This window comes from Zonotrichia leucophrys, unplaced genomic scaffold, assembly GCF_028769735.1.
Source record: "Zonotrichia leucophrys gambelii isolate GWCS_2022_RI unplaced genomic scaffold, RI_Zleu_2.0 Scaffold_44_408678, whole genome shotgun sequence".
Taxonomy (NCBI): domain Eukaryota; kingdom Metazoa; phylum Chordata; class Aves; order Passeriformes; family Passerellidae; genus Zonotrichia; species Zonotrichia leucophrys.
In genome coordinates this window covers 14,886-36,335 of record NW_026992249.1, presented here as the reverse complement: position 1 = coordinate 36,335, position 21,450 = coordinate 14,886, and the positions used below count along the sequence as shown (strand labels likewise).

The 21,450-nt window shown below is 43.9% G+C and overlaps 1 protein-coding gene across 2 annotated transcripts in view; it reads right to left on the bottom strand.

Annotated features, from left to right (window-relative positions):
• The window catches only part of LOC135460425 (ubiquitin-conjugating enzyme E2 R2), a 120,819-nt gene extending 108,927 nt beyond the window's left edge, over window positions 1-11,892 (bottom strand). The window contains exons 1-2 of one of the 2 annotated variants that reach the window (XM_064737242.1): window positions 11,629-11,892; window positions 7,155-7,259 (exon numbers count right to left, since the gene is read on the bottom strand). In XM_064737242.1, the coding sequence (XP_064593312.1) occupies window positions 7,155-7,259; window positions 11,629-11,805 (282 nt within the window). In that variant the 5' untranslated portion in view covers window positions 11,806-11,892. The remainder of the gene's footprint in view (window positions 1-7,154; window positions 7,260-11,628) is intronic. The other variant, XM_064737243.1, reaches the window with a different exon arrangement.
• Between the last annotated feature and the right edge of the window lie 9,558 nt (window positions 11,893-21,450).

Sequence of the window (21,450 nt, the reverse complement as noted above, 5' to 3'; positions counted from 1 at the left end):
GATGAAAGAGAATTTTACGAAGGCCATTCAGAGATCTTTGGCTAGGGTGGGAGAGTAATGAGTGGCATGGAATGTGGCAGAAAACAGGCCACTATTCGGAGGACTACTCTCCTCCAATGGTTTGGATGTTCACCCCAGAACAACCACAGGGACCTGTTAGAGTGATAAAATATGCAAAGGAAAAATGCTGCGGGCAGTTCCAAAGAGGCGGAAAAATTATGGCATTTGCTAGGCTCTGCCTGCTATTTACTAGACACTGCTCATTACTAGACAGCATCCTCAAGGGGAGGAGGAGAAAAGCAGAGCAACTGGCACTGTGGCCACTCAAACTGCAGCTGAACCAGAGGAACAACCCATGCTGGTAGCAGTCACCCCTATACAAAAGAAAAAATCCAAGACCAAATCAGGTCACTTAGTGAAGGATGAAGAGGAAGTAGGGTCCTCACAACAAGAGTAAAAGGCATGGGCAGAGATAGTAATTTGATCCCTATCCCTGGGTGAGTTGTGAGATATGATTTCAGCCACCAGTAGGGTGAGCCCATGGTGACCTGACTGTTCCAATGCTGGGATATCATGACCCAAGATATAGAACTAGATGGTAGTGAAGCCATGCAGCTGGGATCCCTGTCCTGGGATGTGGGCATCGACCAGGGGATTGGGATAAAGACAGAAACTCAGCCTCTGGAGATGACTCCTATCAAGCATAAGGGAAAGGTATCTTTTCATGGATGATCTATCAGTGCACTGAGATAAGTGGAACACCATGGAGCAAGGTATCCAGCACCTGAGAGAATTAGCTGCACTGGAGGTACTCTATAAGGATTCAAGTAACAAGCAGTCCCCTAGAGATCCAGATGAAGCCTAGGGCACGCAACCTGTGTGGCAAAAGTTCCTATGGAGCACGCCATCGTCGCACACCAGCTCATTGGCGGTGATGTCATGGAAAGAAGGAGAACAAAGAGTGGATAATTTGGTTGCTCAACTGGTAATATGAGGAAAGTCTCTCTTCCTCCCTGTGGGCCTGCATCTCAACCACAGAAAGACTGTCCAAGGACCTCCAGCAATTTAAAGAGGAACTGTCCTGTGCCCTGCCAGTACAGGCCAGAGTCTCTGCTATTAAGAGCAAGCACACCCCTGCTCAAGAGAGAGAGGGAACACACCATGAGGTAGGTAACCTGTGCTTTTACCTGCATGACCATGGAGAAGACATGAGGAAGTAGGATGGAAAACCCACCTCTGCCCTAGGAGCCATGGGTATGTGAGTTGAGAGGAAGAACAACCACCATGGGAAATTCTTCAAGGGTAAATGCTGCTCCAGTTTCCAGTGGGCAGGTCCTCAGACAGAATGGAAGGTGCTGATGTTACTTCAAATCCTCTTGAAGGGACCTGCAGTTCATCATATTTACAACAAGTGAGCAACAAGTACCATGACCAGAACTAGAGGGGCCAGCCAGGTGTAGGAAAGGGACAGTCGGATCTATGAGACTGTGTGGATCTGATGGCCTGACACATCAGACCCACAGGAGTATAAGGCTTTAGTTTACACCAGTGCACAATGTACCCTGATGCCATCAAGAGATAGTAGGGCAAAATCCATCTCCATTTCTGGAGTGTCAGGGGGATCCCAACAGCTGACTGTACTGGAAGCTGAACTGAGCCTGGCTGAGAATAAAGGGCAAAACTACCTGTCCTAGTTTAGGGTAAAGTTGGGAGGAAACTTCCAAAGGGGTCCCTCTAGAAAGCAGATTCAAGTGGCCCCTCTCCCTAACTGGTTCAGGAAAAGATTTCCTTGGAGAAAAGTGGAAAAACCTGTTTAACATTCAAAGTATTCACAAGCATAAAAAAATGAATAATATTAAACAATAAAACATCTCACTGTTCTGAAGAGATGACAAATTCAGAAAGTCATTTTTGTGGGGTGTAGCTCAGCTCGCTTAGTCTCTTATCAGTCCCTCCTGTGCTGGAAAATGCTATGTCCTGGACCCCGGTGGGCCACAGGTGCGAACTCCCTGTGTCTTTCTGGGTTTTCAGTCCAGAGCAGGGCCGATCAGTTCCAAGAAAAAGGAAAGCCACAGTCTGGGGAACTTCTTTGCCTCAGCTAGCTAAAATCTAACTAAAAGCAAAGGAGAGCTCTCTCCTGCTGTCCGGGCTGCAGACAACACCGTCTGTGGGTAGGAGGAAAACTCAAGCTCTTATCTCTATGTTTTGGAATACAGCCACCTCAGACATTCTACCACCTCTCCTTCTCCCCTCCTTCACTCTCAGATCTAGTTTTAAAGGTGTCCTGGGTTGAATGTATGATGCTTTTATCCCCAATCATCTGTTCTGTTTATGCTGAATAATAAGTTTTGCACCTTTAAGACTTGTTCCAGAGAGCGAAGGGGGGAGAGAAGAAGCGCGCAGTTTGTTTCCAGACACTGCACTCACTTCTCCACATTCCTGCTCCTGGACTGTTGTTGTCTGTGGATGGATAGACAGCAAGGTAGAGGTCTCCTTTGTTTTAGTTTTAGCTAGCTGAGGCAAAGAAGTTCCCCAGACCATGGGGGTTTTTTTCCCTTTTCTTTGGACTTGTTTAAACCTGCTCTGGACTGAACAACCAGAAGAGCACTGGCAGCTCGCACCTGTGGCCCACCAGGCCAGGCCTGGGCCGCAGCATTTCCAGCACTGGAGGGACTGATAAGAGACTGAGTGAGCCAAGCTGCAACCCAGGGAAGGGACTTTTCTGAGTTTGTAATCTCTTTTGGAGTAGCAAGAGGTTTTATTGTTTAATAAACAGGCTTTTTTTCACTTTTCTCCAAGGAGGTATTTTCTCCCGAACCGGTTGGGGGTAGGGGCCAATTAAATTTGCTTTTCTAGAGGAACCCCTTTGGGGGTTCTCTCCTAAATTTGCCCTGAACCAGGACAAAAACTTATTGCTGTGGTAAACAGATGAATGGGGATACAATTCAGCATCATAAAGTCACCCCAGGACAACACCCCATCCTTGGCATAGATTACATCGGGAGAGGGTATTTTAAGGGCCTAAAAGGGCATTGTTGGGCTTTTGGGATAGCTGCTGTGGAGACAAGAGGAAATTAGGCAGCTGAATACCTCACCTGAACTCTCAGAGGATCAAAGAACAGGTAGTGATCACTTGTAATACATTGATGACATCATCATATGGGGCAACACAGCAGAAGATGTTTTTGAGAAAGGGGAGAAGATAATCCATACCCTTCTGAAGGCCAGTTTTGCCATAAAGCCAAGTTGGGTCAAGGGATCTGCCCAGGAAATTCAGTTTTTTGGAATAAAATAGCAAGATGGAACAGTACAATGGACTGGTAAAAACCATATTGAAAGCAATAGGTGGTGGGACCTTCAAACACTGGGATCTACGTTTAGCAAAGGCCACCTGGTTAATTAACACAAGAGGGTCTATCAATCAAGCTGGCCCTGCCCAATAAAAACATCCACGTGCCTATGAGGAATGTGTTAGGGAAGAGTTTGGATTAGTCCTGCCTCAAGGAAAGGCAAACCCATTCATGGGATTGTTTTTGCTCAAGGATTTGAGTTCACTTGTGGGTAATGCAGAGGGATGGGGAAACATGATGTGTACCTCAATTGGATTTGATTTTTGAGTGATTTTTATGTTGAATTGTATAATATTGGTTGCTGAATGACACTGCCACTGTATGTCATAACTCGAATGGACTGCTCCAGATACACAAGTCATGAGCTCCTGATGCAGCGACCAGCTGATAGCACACCAGCCCTCCTTCCCTGGAAGACATCTAGGACAGATAGAACCCACATTCATGGACTAAATGAACTGAACAGACATCTTGGAAGGACAGCCATTGTCTAAGGGAATGATACCCATGCTTGTGTGTGTATATATACATATAGAAATATATATATATTTAGATGTTGCAGGATCTGGACATGACATAGATGATATAGAAAAAGGGGCAGATAATGTCCTAATTCCAGCCAGGACAAGGTTAATTTTCGCAGCAGCCAGGAGGGGCATAGCCAGACCCTGAGGTTATTAGATACCACCTCACACCATGTATGGGAGGGATGGAGGGCAGTGGCATTTTTCTCTCTATTAGTATTGCTGTTGTTACTGTAATTTTCTTATTTTATTACTGTTTCTAGTAAATAGTTCATTTCACAACCTGTGATCTTTTTGTGCCTCAAATTCTCCTCTCCATCCCACCACAGGAGGGAACAAGCAGCACATGGTCTGAGATGTTTCAGTGGGAATAATAAATTGGGGAATACCATTGCTAAATGACAAGAACTGGTCTTTCAAAAAAGTGACAAATAATTCTCTACAGAGGACTTGTTAACATGACTAGTTGCCTCAAGAGACAGCCATTTGACGATTACTATTCAAATTCAATAGATGATGGTAATGTTTTTTCTGTTGTATAAATCTAATTTTTTAACAAAAGTTGAGCTTCAATGCCTTTTCTGCTTAGCATTTTGAATAACATATGGTCACAAAAATCCCAAACAAACCACATGAGAGATAAGGCAGAGATCTCACTGAAGTAGCTATATCATTAAGAACTGACAAAGCCTTCATCAAACATTTGTGTATGGGCATTTTGTTACCACATTAATTACAAATTAGAAGGGATTTAGATAATAACTACAAGACACTGAAGGAGGTATAAAAGAAGCCTTAACCTATCAAGCTTAACACACCACTGAAAGGCATTCAGCTATGGTGGTGCAAGTATTGGCAGAGTTAATATTCTGCAAGAGAAGTAATTGGGAGCACAGAAATGAAAATCAGTTTTCGTCAATATATTCTGACATGCCCATTCTTTTAATAAAGGTGAGTGCTTTCACAGATAGTTATTCTAGCCAAGATCAGCAAACATTTGCACACCAGTGTAGCTTATACCCATGAATTAGAGGGTTACACAAGCAGACTTTATGCAAGACCAAATACATATTCACAGAATGCATTTTAAGTCAAAGCTACTCCATTGCATGGCTTTTGTTTTGACAAGGCCAAAGAGGGTGCTGCAAAAGAGAATATTATTCACAGCCTTTGCCTAGGTCTGACAGCAAAAGATTTCAAGCTGTAGAGATGCCTGAAGATTAATTTAAAACCAAGCATTTTTGCACAATGTCTATCACACAAGAATTGACCAAGTGGCACAATTGACTAAACATTGGTCCTTACACTGTTCCAATACTCTGGCAAAGAGTTTTGCATCTTAACACTTCCAAATATTTTGCTACAATGAATATGAAAACATATGCCTTAAATACTTTAACTATGATACATATCTTAACTTGGGGAAGAGTCACATAGCTATTGTAAACATGTCTCTACTGCTATCAACTTAAGTTTCTTCTCCCAAGCAAAAGCCCTTTACCCAGATTTCTCAATTACTTGTATCATCTTAAGAAAACAAAACAGCCTAATGGAAATTCATCATGTCATGTTTTAGTACTAAAACCTTAAGGAATAAGACACAGCCTGCTTGCCAGGCAGCCTTCTCTGGGATTAACAAATACTACAGTATCTGAAAGTGTCACCCACTTAAGACAGCCCTTTTACATTCCCCTTGTTTTCCATGTGATGGCCTCAATTAAAAGATCCCAAACATCCAGAAAGTCTGAAAGTCACATTTTTTCAAGTCAAGCAAGATTCAAAAATATCATACATGTATCCAAATTCAGTAGCTTTATCATTTATCTCCTATTTGTAGTACACTTAGGGCAAGATATTTGCGCATTTCAAATATTTCAGAAAATGTGGAGATAGGCAATCAATTTGGCTCATCTTGGCTACTAGTGCTTCGGGGGAAGGTACACAGTGCCAAATTACTATTAAACTGATCTGGTGAGATGAGACATTCAGTCACTACCACAACAGCTTAGTAATTGCATTTCTTCTAACTCAAATCGCTAGATAAAACACTAAAGTTTTAAAAAATGAAGTAGCACCCTGTAAATAGGAAGCTAATTTTGTGTACATGCATGTATATGCACATATCTGATGACACACAGCCCAAATTATAAGAGGACATGCTATATTATGAGTCACATGACCTCTAGTCCAGCCACACTGCAGTTCATCTGTAACTGCTATGTTTCCAACTAACTCAGATACACTTCAGTTCAAGATAATATCTCGGCTCTTGAGCCTATACTACACATTACTATGACTGTCTGATGATGGCCATAAACTACACAGCCAAGCTGGATGTCAAAGAACAAAGCAAAGTTCTGCAAGCATTTTTTTCTGGCATTTCCTACCCTCTAGATGTAAAATGAGCATCATGGAACACAATAAAGTGTTATTAAAAAGAAAACAGTGTGACTATATCACTATGTAAAATAACAGACAGTGTAAACATGACTTCAGAAACAGCAAGGTAAAAACATGTTTGAGCTTTTGAGAAGTTACAGATGTGGTCCCACACTCAGACACTGGTAGAACATCACTGCAATGGCAGAGATCTCAAAGATTTACCAGGCAAACAAAATATTAAGAACACCCTTCTAACACTACAGAGTCAAAAGCTTCCATTAATTTCCATAATATAAACCAAATCTAAAGCTATACACATGCTTTTAGTTATTAGCTCTTGAACAGACTTGCAAGAAATCCCAAGAGGCACAATTCTTCACATTACTATTCAAGAAAAAGTCATGTTTTATTTTACCTTATCGAAGGATCACTCTGTGCAGACTCATGGAAATAGAGCCAAACAATGAATTATGCAAACTGACAGTGCTCAACCTTTCCAAATAGAAAGCTTTCTATTTTTATCCTCATGGCAGAGGCAGGGTCTCCTCTTGCCATACAACAGGACCTAAGTGTACACAATCTTCTATTCTCAGGCAGTATTAGAAGTGGAAACCTCTGTGCTTCTTAGCATATACAATATCCCTACTTGGATCAGAGGAGTCCTCGGGGAAGGGCTGGAAGCTGGCTACCATCATTATATTGCCTGTTGCCTCCAGAAGCCAGGCAGATGTCCAAAAGAGTCTACAGTCTGGGAGGTTCTGTGGGTCCCACAGACCCAACCATCCAAAAACCTACATGCAACAGCAGAGTGAGGGTCAGTCAGGTATTCCCCAGGCCTCAGAGTTAGAGATCATAAAGTATGCTTATGATCCATGAACCAACATCAGACGTTTCTTACCTTCCTGCCTACAGACAGCTTCATGTCTCTTTCACTTTGGAGATAGCCAACAATAGGTGATCCTATCCTACAGATAGGTGGGTTGCTTACTAACATCAACAATACCTAAAGAAAACAAAAATAGAAGTTTAATTACACTGAGAGAGAAGCTTTGTAGCACCTTGCAATGCAGAGGCCTGCAGAAGGCAGCTTTTATGCTCAGAGTACCACACATTTGTTCTTTGGCACCAAGAAATATTTTTGTCGAGTTGTGTTCTACTAGTTACAACTTCTTTTTGCTTAATTTTAAGCTCTCTAGAATGCCTCTTATAACACCAAAACTTTTAAGCATGGTGCTCATACTTGCCATCAGTTATCTGTAAGTTCCATATTAATTCACTGTTCTGAAAAAAAATTATTCTCACATATTGCAAGTTGCTTTGAAATCAAAACAAATCACTTGGAAGAAACTGAGATCCAACAATACAGAACTCTAAGCAGCACACAGTTAACAAGTTACAAAAAGCAGGGAAAGCAATGCTTTAACAAGTATTTAGCCCCCGAATTACATGAAAAAATTAAGCATAATGCTCAGGTTCTTTCCTCCCCCATTTATTTCAAGATTTGCTCCTTCATATAGCAAAAATACCTTATGAAATAAATTGTCCTAAGAACTACCAAACTCTAACAATGCAGTTCATTCTTCTTGTTTCCTTGACACAGCAAACTTGGTCAAACTGTGCTTCTGGGCAGCACTACACATCTAATAATGAAGTTTCTATTTATATAATTTCTCACTTGCACCTTCTCTGAAATATTGGCTTCCAGCACAAGAATGGGAGGTCACCAGTGTATGAAATAACTGAACTCCTTCCTTGACGGTGGTGATCTGGAACCTGAGCAAAAGGTTGCCCAAAACATTATTCCCAGTCATAATGAATAGCTACATAAAGTCACTAGATAAGGTAAAGATTAACAGGGATAAGGACAGCCATTCAGAAACATCTGGGCTTGTGACAACCTTCACTGCAGATTTACACTTCTAGCTGATTGCATGAAGGGGACTTGCAGTTCATCACTGCCCCTATCCTTCACTGATACAAGCTGCTCTCCACAAAGTGGTTGCTTCTGAAGACTGCTGCCCTTTCCATCAAGCTAGGAGGTCCTAAACTATGAAGTACTGCAGTAAATCTGATCATGCTCTATTAGTTTATAAAATATGCTTAGATGCTGTGCTTGAATTTTTAACAAGTCCCCAGCCTTTATTGTAGACAGCACTAAGATACTGATAATCTACCATTTAAACAAACATTTAGGGGGACAGGTTTTCTGCTTCAATTTATCAAATACTGGTTACAGGATTAGCAACTGAAAGCAGAATCTGTTGATATGTTGAACCAGCCTTTAACAACAGTAGCTCTTGTCAAAAAGGTACAAAGAAAACACTTCCCTCGTTTCAGTTTATTCAGCTAGTTCAACAACCCAGAGATAAAAGTCATATTAATTAAAGAAAAAACAACCTGTCAAAAGGTCCAAGTGTTTCATGAGCACAAATCAAGCATTTGTTTTCCCAACCAACTAGCACCAACACCTTATTAAGGTCACATTAAATACAGGCTTTTCTCAAAATATTTATACTTTAGCTTAACTAGAAGCCTTTGTACTTCCCTTCCAGTTCCTACCCTCAAACCACACCTCAAGTGGAAGAAATTTCCCAAACTCATTGCCACAAAGTTTAAAAAAAGTTACAGATTGCATATTTCTAATCCTGTTTACCTAATCTTAGGAAACTAAAAAAACAAAACAAGATTAAGCTAAATATTTCAAGTCAAGAAATCAGAAAAACAAATCAAATGCTGATCTAAACTAGTGCTCACCTTGCATATACTATGAATATATCATAGAAGTCACCCCAGAAGATTAATATCCAACTTTATTTTATTTCTAAATGATTCAGCAAGCCAAGTCTAACACATCTAAAAGTTTGCCTGAAGGCCCAATACAAAGTAAGTCAACATCACTTCTCAGGACCACAGGACTCCTTCTCCCTAGTGACAGAACAAGGGTCTAAAAATCACTTTTCAGAATCTAAGATGAATAACCGAAGACCAAATACTACCAAAACAAAACCCACCATGAGCAGCTCCCCATGGAGGGAAAGCAGGACAGAGACAACATATGAGAGACTTCAGTCATGATGCTTGAAGAGAATTCCTCTCCTGTGGAGGGGTGAAGGCATCACGAGACCTTCATCTCCCACTCTCAAAATACGCATCACAGGACTGGTCAGAAGGATTTACAAAAAAGGTACAGCATTTCAAGGACATAAAATACCAAAAGAGATATCACATTCATAATAGTGAGGTAAGGCAACTGGCAACCTTGCCTAAAGTCTACACTTGTTAATGCACATTCCCAGATTATTTCATAGATTGTTCTAACTTCTTTCCAAGAACAATTACATACACATAGTTCCCAAGCAAAAATATTTTGATCCATTGTGATTTCTTTGGAAAAAAGTGGATGAGTAATGTAAATGCAGGAAGAGGCTGTCAAACCATTCAGATGTAAAAATGGCCCAATTACCAACCCAAGACTAGAGCAACTTCCACAATAAATAATAATGGAGGCGAGTCTAAGAATATACCTATCACACCTACAGGAGCATGTCCACCAACTCATTACAAAAAGCAAGCCTTGTGCCAAAGCCTTCCCTTCCTTCTAAATAATGAAGCCAAACAGAAGACAAATCTATTATTCCACATGCTACAAGTTAATTCTGGGTTTGTGTAACAAAGCTCTTAAACCTTGACCCAGCATTGTGGTTGAAGCCCATCTGGAAACAAAGCACCAAACAGTCCCTTGCTCAAACCCCCCCATCCCACTGTGTTGGAATGGGGAGGAGAATCAAAGTAAAACTTGTAGGTTGAGAGAAGAACAGTTTAATTGAAAAGAAAGTCAAATACAGTAATCATGGTAAATTATGATAAGAACGATAATAAAACAGGAAAAAACAAGTGATGCACAATACAGTTGCTCACCACCCACTGACTGATGCCAGACACCCCCCCTTCCTGAACCCAGATTGGCCACCCTTCTGGGTAACTCCTCACAGTTTATATACTGGCCATGACATTCTAAGGTATGGAATATTCCTTTGGTCATTTTGGGTCACCTGTCTCAGCTGTGCTCCCTCTCAGTTTCTTTTGTGAACCTCTTCACTGGCAGAACATAAGACAAGGAAAAAGAGTCCTTAAGATAAACACAACTTTGCAAAAAACCTAACACGCTGGTGTCTTATTAACACCATTCTCATTCTGAATCCAAAAGACAGCACTGTAACAGCTACTAAGAAGAAATTAACTCCATCCCAGTTGAATCCAGGACACTCAGAGAGGCCAAGTTGCATGCCAGCCAAGCAAAGAAATTATCCCAAAATTTATTTCTGTTTGACAGAAATCAAAGGGCATGAAGTGAGAGACACAGGAGCCACTACTAAAACAATAACTCCTGGGAGAAGGGAGCTGAAGGGGACATTATTTTGCTAGAGACCAAGCAGACATCAAGTGGAAAGGGGTCTGCCCGATGCAACAGATCTTCTGCAGGCACTATGGCTTTTCAATTGCTTCCTTTAAGAAAAATAATGAAATTCCTTCTCCAATTGTTTTGAGAATTTAAGTTCCCCCCCTTTTCTGGGGCAGCAGTGCCAGATTTCTTGCTCACCGTATTTACAAGAGAACCACAAACGCATTTTTGGATTAACAGGAAGACTCAGAGACAAATGCTTTTAATTTATCTACCTTCACCAATTACGTGTTGCTGTAACCCTTTGAAGGCTGCCTTCTAGAAATTTGAAGAGGAAGAAAAGGAAACCAGAGGGAAAAAAATAATGAAAAACAGTCATGAAGTCCACGGAGTTTTGAAAAAAAAAAACAAAACCTCACAGCTTTTATCTTGAGTTAGTCATCCTACACAGGATGCTCCTACATGACAAAGCTATCAAGGGAAGCCCCTTTGAAATAAACATACACAGACTAGAGCCAAGAGAACAAACTTAGGGTTGAAAGGGAAGAATTTGCTCTCTGCCATGAGATACCTGCGTTTCTTTGGGGTTAAAATTGAGAAATAACAGAACAGAGACAGATGTAACACGGCCTCCTCTTCCCAGAGGGCATCCTAAGAGAAGAGGCCCTGCAGGCACCCAGCCAGCCTGCCCTGCAGATCGTCCCCGCGCCGCTGGCAGCGGGCGGGGAAGGCCAGCTCGCAGGGCACTATCTACGGGAGCCGAGCCCTGCCTTCCCTCCTTCCGTAGGCCCCGGCCCTCTCCCGCGGAGGGTGGTGGAGCTGACAGTGACCGCAAGCCCGCCGCGGCCCCTCCGAACCCGACAAAGAGGCCCGGCAGGCAGGGAAATGGTGCAGGCCCCAGCGGCAGCTCGCCGGGACTTCGGCGGCGGCGGGAGGCCCGGTCCGCCGGCGGAGCAGGGAAAAGCCGTACCTTGAAGTAACCGCCCTCGTAGAGGGTGTTGGGGGGCCCGAAGATCGCCACCTCCCAGTTGTAGAGGTCGGACTCGTCGACCAGGGTGATGCGGAAGCCCTCCACCGGCTCCTCCTGCAGCGACTTCAGCTCCAGCATCAGCGCTTTCTGTGAACTGCTCATCTGCTGCTGGGCCATGGCGCGGCGCGGCCCCCGCCGCCCAGGCTGCTGCTGCCGCTGCCCCGCCGCCGTCGCGCTGCCCGACAGGCCCCCCGCCCCGCGCTGACAGCCGTCGCCGCCACCACTTCCTTTTGTGACGGCGCCCACTCACATCTGACCTCAGCGCAGCGCGATGCGCCGCACCACGCTACGCCCTGCCGCACAGCAAGCCCCACCCCACCACACGACAAGCCCCGCCCCGCCTTTACCGGCACACTTAAAGGGGCGGCGCTCTCCGCCACACCGTTTGTGGAATGCTTAGGTGTGTGGTTCCTGGCGTTGCATCAGCCCTTACGGGGCAGGTCCACATGTCGTGTAAAGCGGAAGAGAAGCTGAGTGGAGAGCTATGAGTGGGATGGAGAGAGTGGTTTTCTGTGAGGGTCATGGGTGGGGCACGGCCAGTCCGTGCTGCTGCACTGATAGACATTCACGGTCAATAAAAGAGCAGCTTTTGTAGAAAGGATGGGTTTTGAGGAGCGACCTTGCATGACCCATGGTCCCCTAAAAATCCTGCAGCAACCCCCAAGCAGCAGTGTGTCAGGAAAATTAATCCATAAGCACCAGAGCTTTATGTCCAAAAAGGAGAGAGAGAAGTCCTGTAACTTTATTTGAATAAAGGAAGAGGCCATGGGGCATTTCCCCTGGGGTCTGTCAAAATTTTTAGGGGACGCAGCCTTCTTTTTATCCTAATTTCCCGGCCACATTTCCCTCTCTCTTTCCCCATCGGCTGAGGTACTTGAGAAGTACAGACTTCCAAAAAAAGCCTAAGACCCCTTCTAATGTATGCACACCCCCCCCCCCTTTTTTCTTTGTGTCTCTGTTCTTTTTCTCTAAATCCAGAGATTTAACACAGCCTTGAGTGCGTAAGAGTCTGTGTCAATTAGTGGAACAATTAGTGGAATTCATATGGAATTTATGGTTTCCCCCATTGCTTCTTTCACCTATCAGTATCTGGCCTTATCTACCATCAGGCCAAGAGTTTGTATGTAAAGACACCTCCTTCTCATTCCTTTCAAGCAGGAGAGGAACTGGCAGTTATCTCTCTCCCACTGGTGTTGTTTTCACTTGGCTCCACGGATGTGTGAGGTTCTACAAGCAGAAAATACAGTTTCAATCTTTCCTTCCATTTGTTGATATGGTTAAGGGAGGAAAATGTTTGCGGAGTTGGCAAGGTACATTGACCTGTGAATGTGAGCAAGCACCTCAGACCATGCTTGTGATCTCCTATTCCGTATTCAGCCTTTAACAAGTAATATTATTTATTGTAAAAAATAAATAAGTTTATTTTTTTAAAAAATTATTATTCAGGAGGAGGACAAATAGCATAGCACAACCCCAGATGGTAAGACTCTGGGTTTCACTTCTGGAAATGTTAATTCATGCACCTGGCTTGGCAGCACAAAGGACCCCACAGCTGTATAAGAAATGTCTGGCATGGAAATGTAGTTGCAAGCTGGACATCTTATCTCAGCCAGGACAGGAGAAGTAATAAGGATGTAACAGCCCTGACAGAAAAGCTGATGCCTATTTCTTAATAAAAAATTAATGTGGTTCTAGCAGGATTAATTTAAATAACTAATAGGTTGTGATGAGTTCTAAACTCATTGTAATGTCCCCAAAATATCAGAGTTATTTGAAGGAAATCTCTGTTGTCTGTGGACTTGCAGCCAAATAAAACTGGGGGTGAATAAAAGTGAAAATCACCTAATGCCTTAATATAAATCTGTGGCATTGGATTACATGGAGTCCAGGGATGAAATGGTAAAAGATCCTGAGATGCTGCTAATATAGAGAGGGATCGAGGAGTGTTTACTTTAGAAATTGCCACCTGGAGTGAGCTCAGATTTACAGAAAGTTGCCTTATTTGCTCTCACATCCTCAGCCTGGGGGCTGGAGGGCTGGATCGCATACACTTACATGGCTGAAATGCTGTTCGTTGGAGGAGCTCCTTAGCAAGCCAGGCTGTACTGCACTGGGTGTTTTTTTCTGGTAGGAGCTCAGACCCGTATTCTTTTTATTTATGTCAGAATAGAATAGAATAGAATAGAATAGAATAGTTCATTTGGAAGGGACCTATAACACTCATCTAGTCCAACTGCTTGACCACTTCAGGGCTGACCAAAAGTTAAAGCATTTTGATACCCAAATGCCTCAAACACTGACAGACATGGAGCATCAACCACCTCTCTAGGAAGCCTGTTCCAATGTTTGTCCACCTTCTCTGCATATAAATGCTTATGAATGTCAAGTCTAAACCTCCTCTGATGCAGTTTTGAACCATTCCCACAGATCCTGCTGTATATCAGGGAGAAGAGCTCAGTACCTCCCTCTCCACTTCCCCTCCTCAGGAAGCTGCAGAGAGCCATGAGGTCACCCCTCAGCCTCTTTTTCTCCAAAGTAGACAAACCCAGAGCCTTCAGCAGATCCTTGTAGGACATTCCTTCCATCCCTTTCACCAGCTTTGTTGCCTTCTCCTGGATGCATTCACATGTTGGGAATGTAGCTGACTAGAGAATGGAAAAGTACAAGACTGTGGCTAATTCCAAGTCCTGCACCTGCAAGATAGCGTGTCCTTGGGCCTAGCTGAATATGATAAAGAAATGGACAGAGAGACGTGAGAAGTAGAGAACGTAGGCCCAAAGGAATGAGGAAGAGTTGATGGTATAGTTTAACCAATAGATTGCTTGGCTTACAGAATATTCATAAGCTTATTATTTGCTGTATAAGTGTTTGATGCTTTCTTCAATAAACTGGACCTGTGATGAACCATCTGGTGTCCTGGTCCCCTTCCTTCGACATTCACATACTTTAACATCCTTCTTAAATTGTCTTGGGTTGATGGACATAATGTTTTGTCAATACAGGATCAGGTTGACTGGCAGGATATGTGGTCTGGGAGCTGTGCTCTTTGGTGCCAGGCTTCCTGGGTAGCAAGTACTTCCATCACCATTGTGTTTGACCAACCATCTCATCTGAACCGCATCTGGAAGGGTTGCAGAGATGATGCTCTTAGCAGTGCTCTCTCCAGGAGAGAAAAAGCTCTTCACCTCTGCCCATCCAATTTGGCCCCATGACAGGGGTCAGTAATGAATCTTTGGCTTCATCTCTATTCTTCCCAATCCCAACATCTTGGTCCCAGCTTCCCACGCTTCATTACTGCTCCCTGGTCGCCAAACCTTATCAACTCCATTCACACCTCCATCCCCACCTCCCAAATGCCCAAGTTTCACATCATGGCCACCATCATTCCCAAATGCCCCAACCCCAGCACCCACTTACAGCTGCCCCTCCATGTGACCTGTTTCCATTACTAATGAGTCTAATAATATGTCCAACCTGGAGGGCCATGCTGTGACCTTCCCCAGTTGACACCAGCCAGCAAGGACCTGATCCGTTAATGCAGCATCTCAGCTCACACCATGATCAAACATAGCGTTGCTCAAGATTGGAGGAAAATGTTGCGTTGATTCAATGTGCAGAAGCTGAGCCCTTTGGGGATTACACTGCCCCTACTCCTATGGTAATTGAAACAACTTCCCTTGCAGCCAGCCTCCAGTGAAGGCTTTGTCTGAACCAGCCTAAGGCTGGGAAAGATGAGAGAAGCTAGGTTTAGAGCTATTTAGGACTTCTCCCTGCCTGCTGCCTGTCTCAAATGTTAATGAAAGAGGCAATCATGCAAGGCAGAAAGTAAAGCAAGCCCCGGTGTTTTCAATAGGGCAAGCTGAAAATTTTCCATCAGGTCTGCATTTAGAGAGAGTATTGGTCTTTTTCCCCCAAAATTTTTTTCCCCCTCTCCTACAAAAACATCTGATGATCAAAGAGAATAGAAACTGTCAAAGCAACAGAGCACTTTGAAGCCTGGGCAGCCCCCTCTGAGGTTCCTGCCTGCATTTCTGCCTGCACACCAGGGGAGACTCAGCTGCTCTGCCTGGTGTCCCCTTCCCCATGACCAGGCTGCCCTATGGCTGGCATAACTTTTTGACTTATTTGACATTTCCTCCTCCTAATCAGCACCAATATATCTCAATGAAAGGATGAAGCCTTGTCCTCCTCCTTTAGCTGGCCTCCTACAGATGGTCACTGCTCACCTGAAAGCAGGGTTCTTTGAGGTGTGCTCTGCATCAAAATGTAGAGTTGTTCTCTCTTCATCTCTTTTTTTTTTTCCACCTGAAGGAATCAGTTTGTTATTTGGACTCAGAGAACAAGAAATTTGGTCTGGTGTAACCACAGGTGGCTCCAGCAAGAGGAAGTCTCGCTGGGAGAGTAATAGGCCACATGTGCCAGTAACCCCATCCTGGCAGCAGAACTTACCACTATAAACTAGACCTCAAGATGTCACCAGTGCTTGATGTAAATCAGAGATGAAAACTTGTCTTCAATTTCTTTCTGCTTTGTTCTTATAATCTATTTTTAAGATTTTTTTCTTCTCTTTCCTCCTTCCTGCAAGCCATGTTCCTGAAGGATGACAAACTGAGAGTTAACTCCTCTGCTTATCAACAGCAGAAGCTTTGAAAATGTAAACACTGTCTTGGTGTCACATTAAAGGATTACTGCCCCATGAGCTGGCAGAGAGAGAGGACAAAAGGTGGGAAGATGGGGTAGGTCCCAAATATGCAACTCTGGTTTTGGGGCAAGATCATCTCACCCAATATTCTTCAGTGCTTTAGCCAATTTCTTTCCTGAGTGGCTCAAAGGATAAAACATCTGCTCCTTCCTCTAGGAAACAGGACTTGCCTGGGCTAAAAGATGACACCATCTCCTCTCCTGCTGCTTCCTCCCTGCTCCTCTGCTCTGCTAAAGCATCAGAAGGGATCTTAAGACTCTGAGCTGGACTTTAACACCATGTCACCCCTGGCACATCAGATGGATGCTCCTGTGATGGAAAAGATTAGGTAGGGAGTAGGAGCTCTGCTCATCTCCCCTGTGAACTGCTTACAGCCCCCTTCAGAGCCCCTTGTAACTCAAACCACAGACAGCTATTCCTTGGGGTGTACTGAAGCAGAGCAGGACACCTGGAGGTCTACCTCATTACCCTCCTGCCCCAAGGCAGTATCAGGTTGTCCTAAACAGACCAAGACATATTTGCCCAACCCATTCTTTAATATTTTTCTTTCAAACTGCCAGAAGTGGAAATTCACTTTCTCCTAGGTCAATGTGTCTCTGGGCTCAGCTCACCTCCCTGTTGGAGAGCTGTTATGTGTGTGTTCCCTGTGAAGCTCATCCTGTTTCTTCTTGCCCAGACGACTATGGGGATATGGAAGATAGAGAGAGGGGCCAGGATTATTTCCTCCATCTCCTTCCTGAAGTGCCATTATCCAGACTAGACGCAAATCTCCAGCCAATGCCATACCAGCGTTGGCAGCACATTGTGCCCACCACAGCAGCACACATTGCTTGTGGGCCGAGGGCAAACATCACTCGGGGCTTTACAGGCTGGTTTCTCAGCCCCAGAGGAACTGGTGATAGAAGAATCTGGGAGTGCTTCAATTATTTACACTAGATACCTCAGTCTCAGACCAAAGGGCAGACAAGCACCACAGTGACAGTTCTCAGCCCAGGCATTAATGCCCTGCTGCCGAGGAAAGATTTCCTCCCAAAAATCCCTGACCATTTAACAAGGGAAATCAAAGTACAATTCTCAGCTCTGCTGCCCAAGTGAGCAATGCAGGGTTGCTGCATGGGGTGATTCTCACCTCCAGAAAAAGAGAACAGATGTACAAAAGTCCTCACATTTACATTGGCACCTATATAGGTTTCTATATTTGGGGAAGAGAGCATTCAAGTGCTCAATGGAAACAACTATGAATCTTTGAGAATAAAGATATGTCCAAAATTCACCTTTTGGCTCTCACCTAAAAATAGGGCAAGTTGATCCTCAGACAGAACTCATCACAGAGATGACAAGATGCTTTTGAGCATCAGTCAGCAGCATCTGGGTTAATGGGAAACATGAGTCACACCAATCCCCTGCAGTGCAGCAGAAAGGGGGCAGAGTGGCTGGAAAGCTGCCCAGGAGCAAAAGACCTGAGGGTGCTGGCTGAACACGAGCCAGTAGGTGCCCAGGTGGCCAAGAAAGCCAATGGCATCCTGGATTATATCAGCAATAGTGTGGCCAGCAGGACCAGGGAAGTGATTGTCCCTCTGTACTTGGCATTGGTGAGGCTGCACCTCAAATCCTGTGGCCAGTTCTTGGTCTCTCACAGGACAGACATTGAAATGCTGGAGAGTGTCCAGAGAAGAGCAACAAAGCTGGTGAAGGGTCTGGAAAGTCCTATGAGGAGCTGTGGGAACATAATAAACCTCCAGGCTTTGCCCTAGAAAGATCTTCCATAGAATTTTCCCCACCTAGGCTGAAAGAGAGGACTTCCCCCATGGTGCTGTGCAGCACTATTGCCAATCTAAATTAGACTGCTTCCCCCATTGGCCAGTTGACCCTGCCCACCTCAATTGTTCATCCCTCATCCTCCCTACAGGTTGCCGCCCTTTGCCCTGCCCTTTGCACTGCCCCTGTGTCTTCAGGTCATTGGCTGCTGATCCCAAACTTAAGTCTGTGAAGTGACTGCCGGAGCCCAGGCTAGCTCTTAGAACTCTGGCGCCATACCACGAGTGGGGAACTGCCTCGGTATGGGGATTTACCAGAGGCAGAACCTTTAGAGACACTTGCTCTACAGTGCCAGACACAAGCCATGACAGGGACAAGGCAGAAGAGAAAGGAGGAGGCTCTCTGTCTTGAAGTTCCACAAGGAAGGGTTTATTCCAAGTAAAGGGATCAGAAACAAAGAGCCCTGGGCACTCCTGTGCAAGGGGTTTTGTACAGATACAAATCAGGGGATGGATACAAACAGCTAACCAATAGGGAATCCTCAGGGAAGAAGTGAGGGGATTACATCAAGTGTCTGGGGCCAATTGGGGTAGGAGGGTGGAGAGGATGGATCACATGGGCCAATGGGGCTTTTAGGAATAGGGGAATTCCAAAAGGGTGTTGCAGTCAGGGATTGGCTCGATGTGAAAGTGGCAGGGAAGGTTCGGGCACAAAAGGGGCTGGGTTGCCTTGACAGGCAGGGAAAGAGCTGGAACAAGCAGCAGGGACAGCTCTGAGGGAGGATAAAATCTAGGGGTAAAACAACTCAGGGAGAACATGAGGGTACAACAAAACAAACCACTTAACAAAAAATAAATAAAATAAATTCAAACCAAAACACCTGTGTACACCACATGGTTGTGCCTTTGTCCCTGATCCCTTTGGCATGGTGGATGCAATAAACCTTCGCTGGAATACATCATACAAAGACACTTCCTGTCTTTCCTCTGCTGAGCTACCTGTGGTGTGTGTGTGTGCATGGACTTGAAATGGCGGTTGTCGTGCCCTTACTCCAAATGGCTTCTGAAGAAGACGTTTTGAGGGAGATTGCAGCATTTCTACCATCCTGCCATGTGGCAACAAATGGCGCCTGAACATTGGGATACTTTTAAGCTCCATTGAAAGCATCTCCACTGGCTGCTGGCCACGGGATTTAAGTCGGAGTCAGGCGTTCCATTTCCCCAAGAGGAAATCCATATTTTCTGGAAAAGTCCTGAGGGCTGCGACCGAAAACCCTCTGGATCGTCAAGGATGTTGAGTACCAGTTGCATCATCAAGTCAGGAAAATTAATCTTCAAACAGCAGAGGTTTATGTCCAAATAGGAGACAGAGGAGTCCTTTTACTTTACTTGAATAAAGGGAGAGTCCATGGGGCATTGCCCTGGGGTGTCTAAAATTTTTGGAGGATGCACCCTCCTTTTTATCCTAATTTCCCCACTGCATTCCCCTTCTCTCTTTCCCCATTGCCTGAGGTACTTGAGAGGTACAGACTTCCCAAAACACCTGATACCAAAGATTCCCCTCTAATGTATAACCCTCCCTTTTAATTTTAATGCTTATGGAATTTAGGGTTTTTCCCCATTGTTTCTTTCATCTTTCAATATCCAATTTCATTTATCAGCAAACCTAAAGTATGTTTGTAAAGGTGAATATCTTTTTCCATTCATCAATCAGTGGAATCCTTTCCATTGTTTCTTTTATCTCTCAGTGCTAGTTTTATCTACCAGCAGACCCACAGCTTGTTTGTAAAGACAAATCCACCACTCCGCTCAATCCCTCCTCTTTTATTATTTTTAATAATTGTCTTTACAAACTTTAGTTATCATTGACCTGATTTCCTGTCCTTGGGTTTTTATTTTGGTTTTGCAATTATTTGCAGTGACATCAATTTTTGCGCTTTTGTAGTCATCTCTGGATCAGTAGGCATGGCTACTCCCTGCATCCCTTTGATCACATGTTGAATAAGTTGTACTAAGCAAGGGATCATGCATGGTGAAAAGATTCGAGTTGCTACAGCACATAAGAGAAAAAAACCCCCATTTGTTTAACCCATAGTCCATCAGGTAACCACGAAAACATGTCTCATTCCCATTCCCATTCTTTCCATGTTTAGACTGGTACATGAGCTAATGTTCTTGTTCCTTTGGTTATTTGTTTCACCACCTTTCCATTGTCATCTATTTGCAAAGAGTAGTTTGAGTCATTCAATTTGCCACACACTCCCGCTTCTTCTGCTAATAAATAGTCTAATACCATCTGATGTTGAAATATTGCATTTCTCATCTGAGTAGATTGGTCAGCAAGGAGGTCAAGAGCTGCACCTGTCTGGTTCATTATTATTTCAAAGACAGCTTGTAATGTAAATATCCAATTTAAATTATAAATGGGTTCTCTGGCAACTGATAATTAATTCATTAGGATTCCATGTGGCTGGTCCATAGTGTTGTATGACTCGTTCAGGTGGCCATTCATCTTCACCCCACTTTTGGGTGCTCCCTCTAACCAGGGATACATCAATTGACTGCTTTTCTCTAATTAGACCATCATATACCTTGATTCCTAACTGATTTCCCTGAACTTGTGGTAGCAGAAAGAACAATGGTCTAATATACCCTATATAACATATCCCTGACCAGTTTGCAGGTAACCTGCAGTAAGCATATTGTCCACAAATTCAGTAATGCCCTTTTAAAGCCCAGGTCCTGTTGGCAAAGGGACCTTTCCAATTTTCATCATCAATGGGTGGGTTAAAACACAGCTTGCTTCCTAGGACTAGTGGTCCCCCAGCAATAGTTCCCCTGCCATAAGAATCCCAGTATATGCACTTCCAAGCACCCACATGAGGTTTCCACCCGCAGTTACATCCCAGATATGTTCTGTTAGATCTGGACCAGAACCTATTAAAACGAGTGCGAGTTCGGTTCCGGTGTTGCCACTTGCACTGATAGTCACAGACCACATGTGTCCTACTTCTGGAATTATCTCAGGGGTAGCGTAAAAAAAAGGGTCATAAAACGTATCCTTCCCCACTGCTTTATAGCCTTCAAAATCCTTTTGGTAATTATGTAAGGAACACCCTACCCAGCTTCCATTAGTGAGCTTAACATGTGTTTGATTCCATCTGCCTTGATATCCAGAAGAATTATAAGGAGAGCAGTTGGGGGTCCAACAATCTAAACCCAAAGACAAAGTCCAGTCACAAATGCTTTTTTCCCACGTATATGCTTCCTCTTCTATTTAGACAATAAATACTTCTTTCAGAA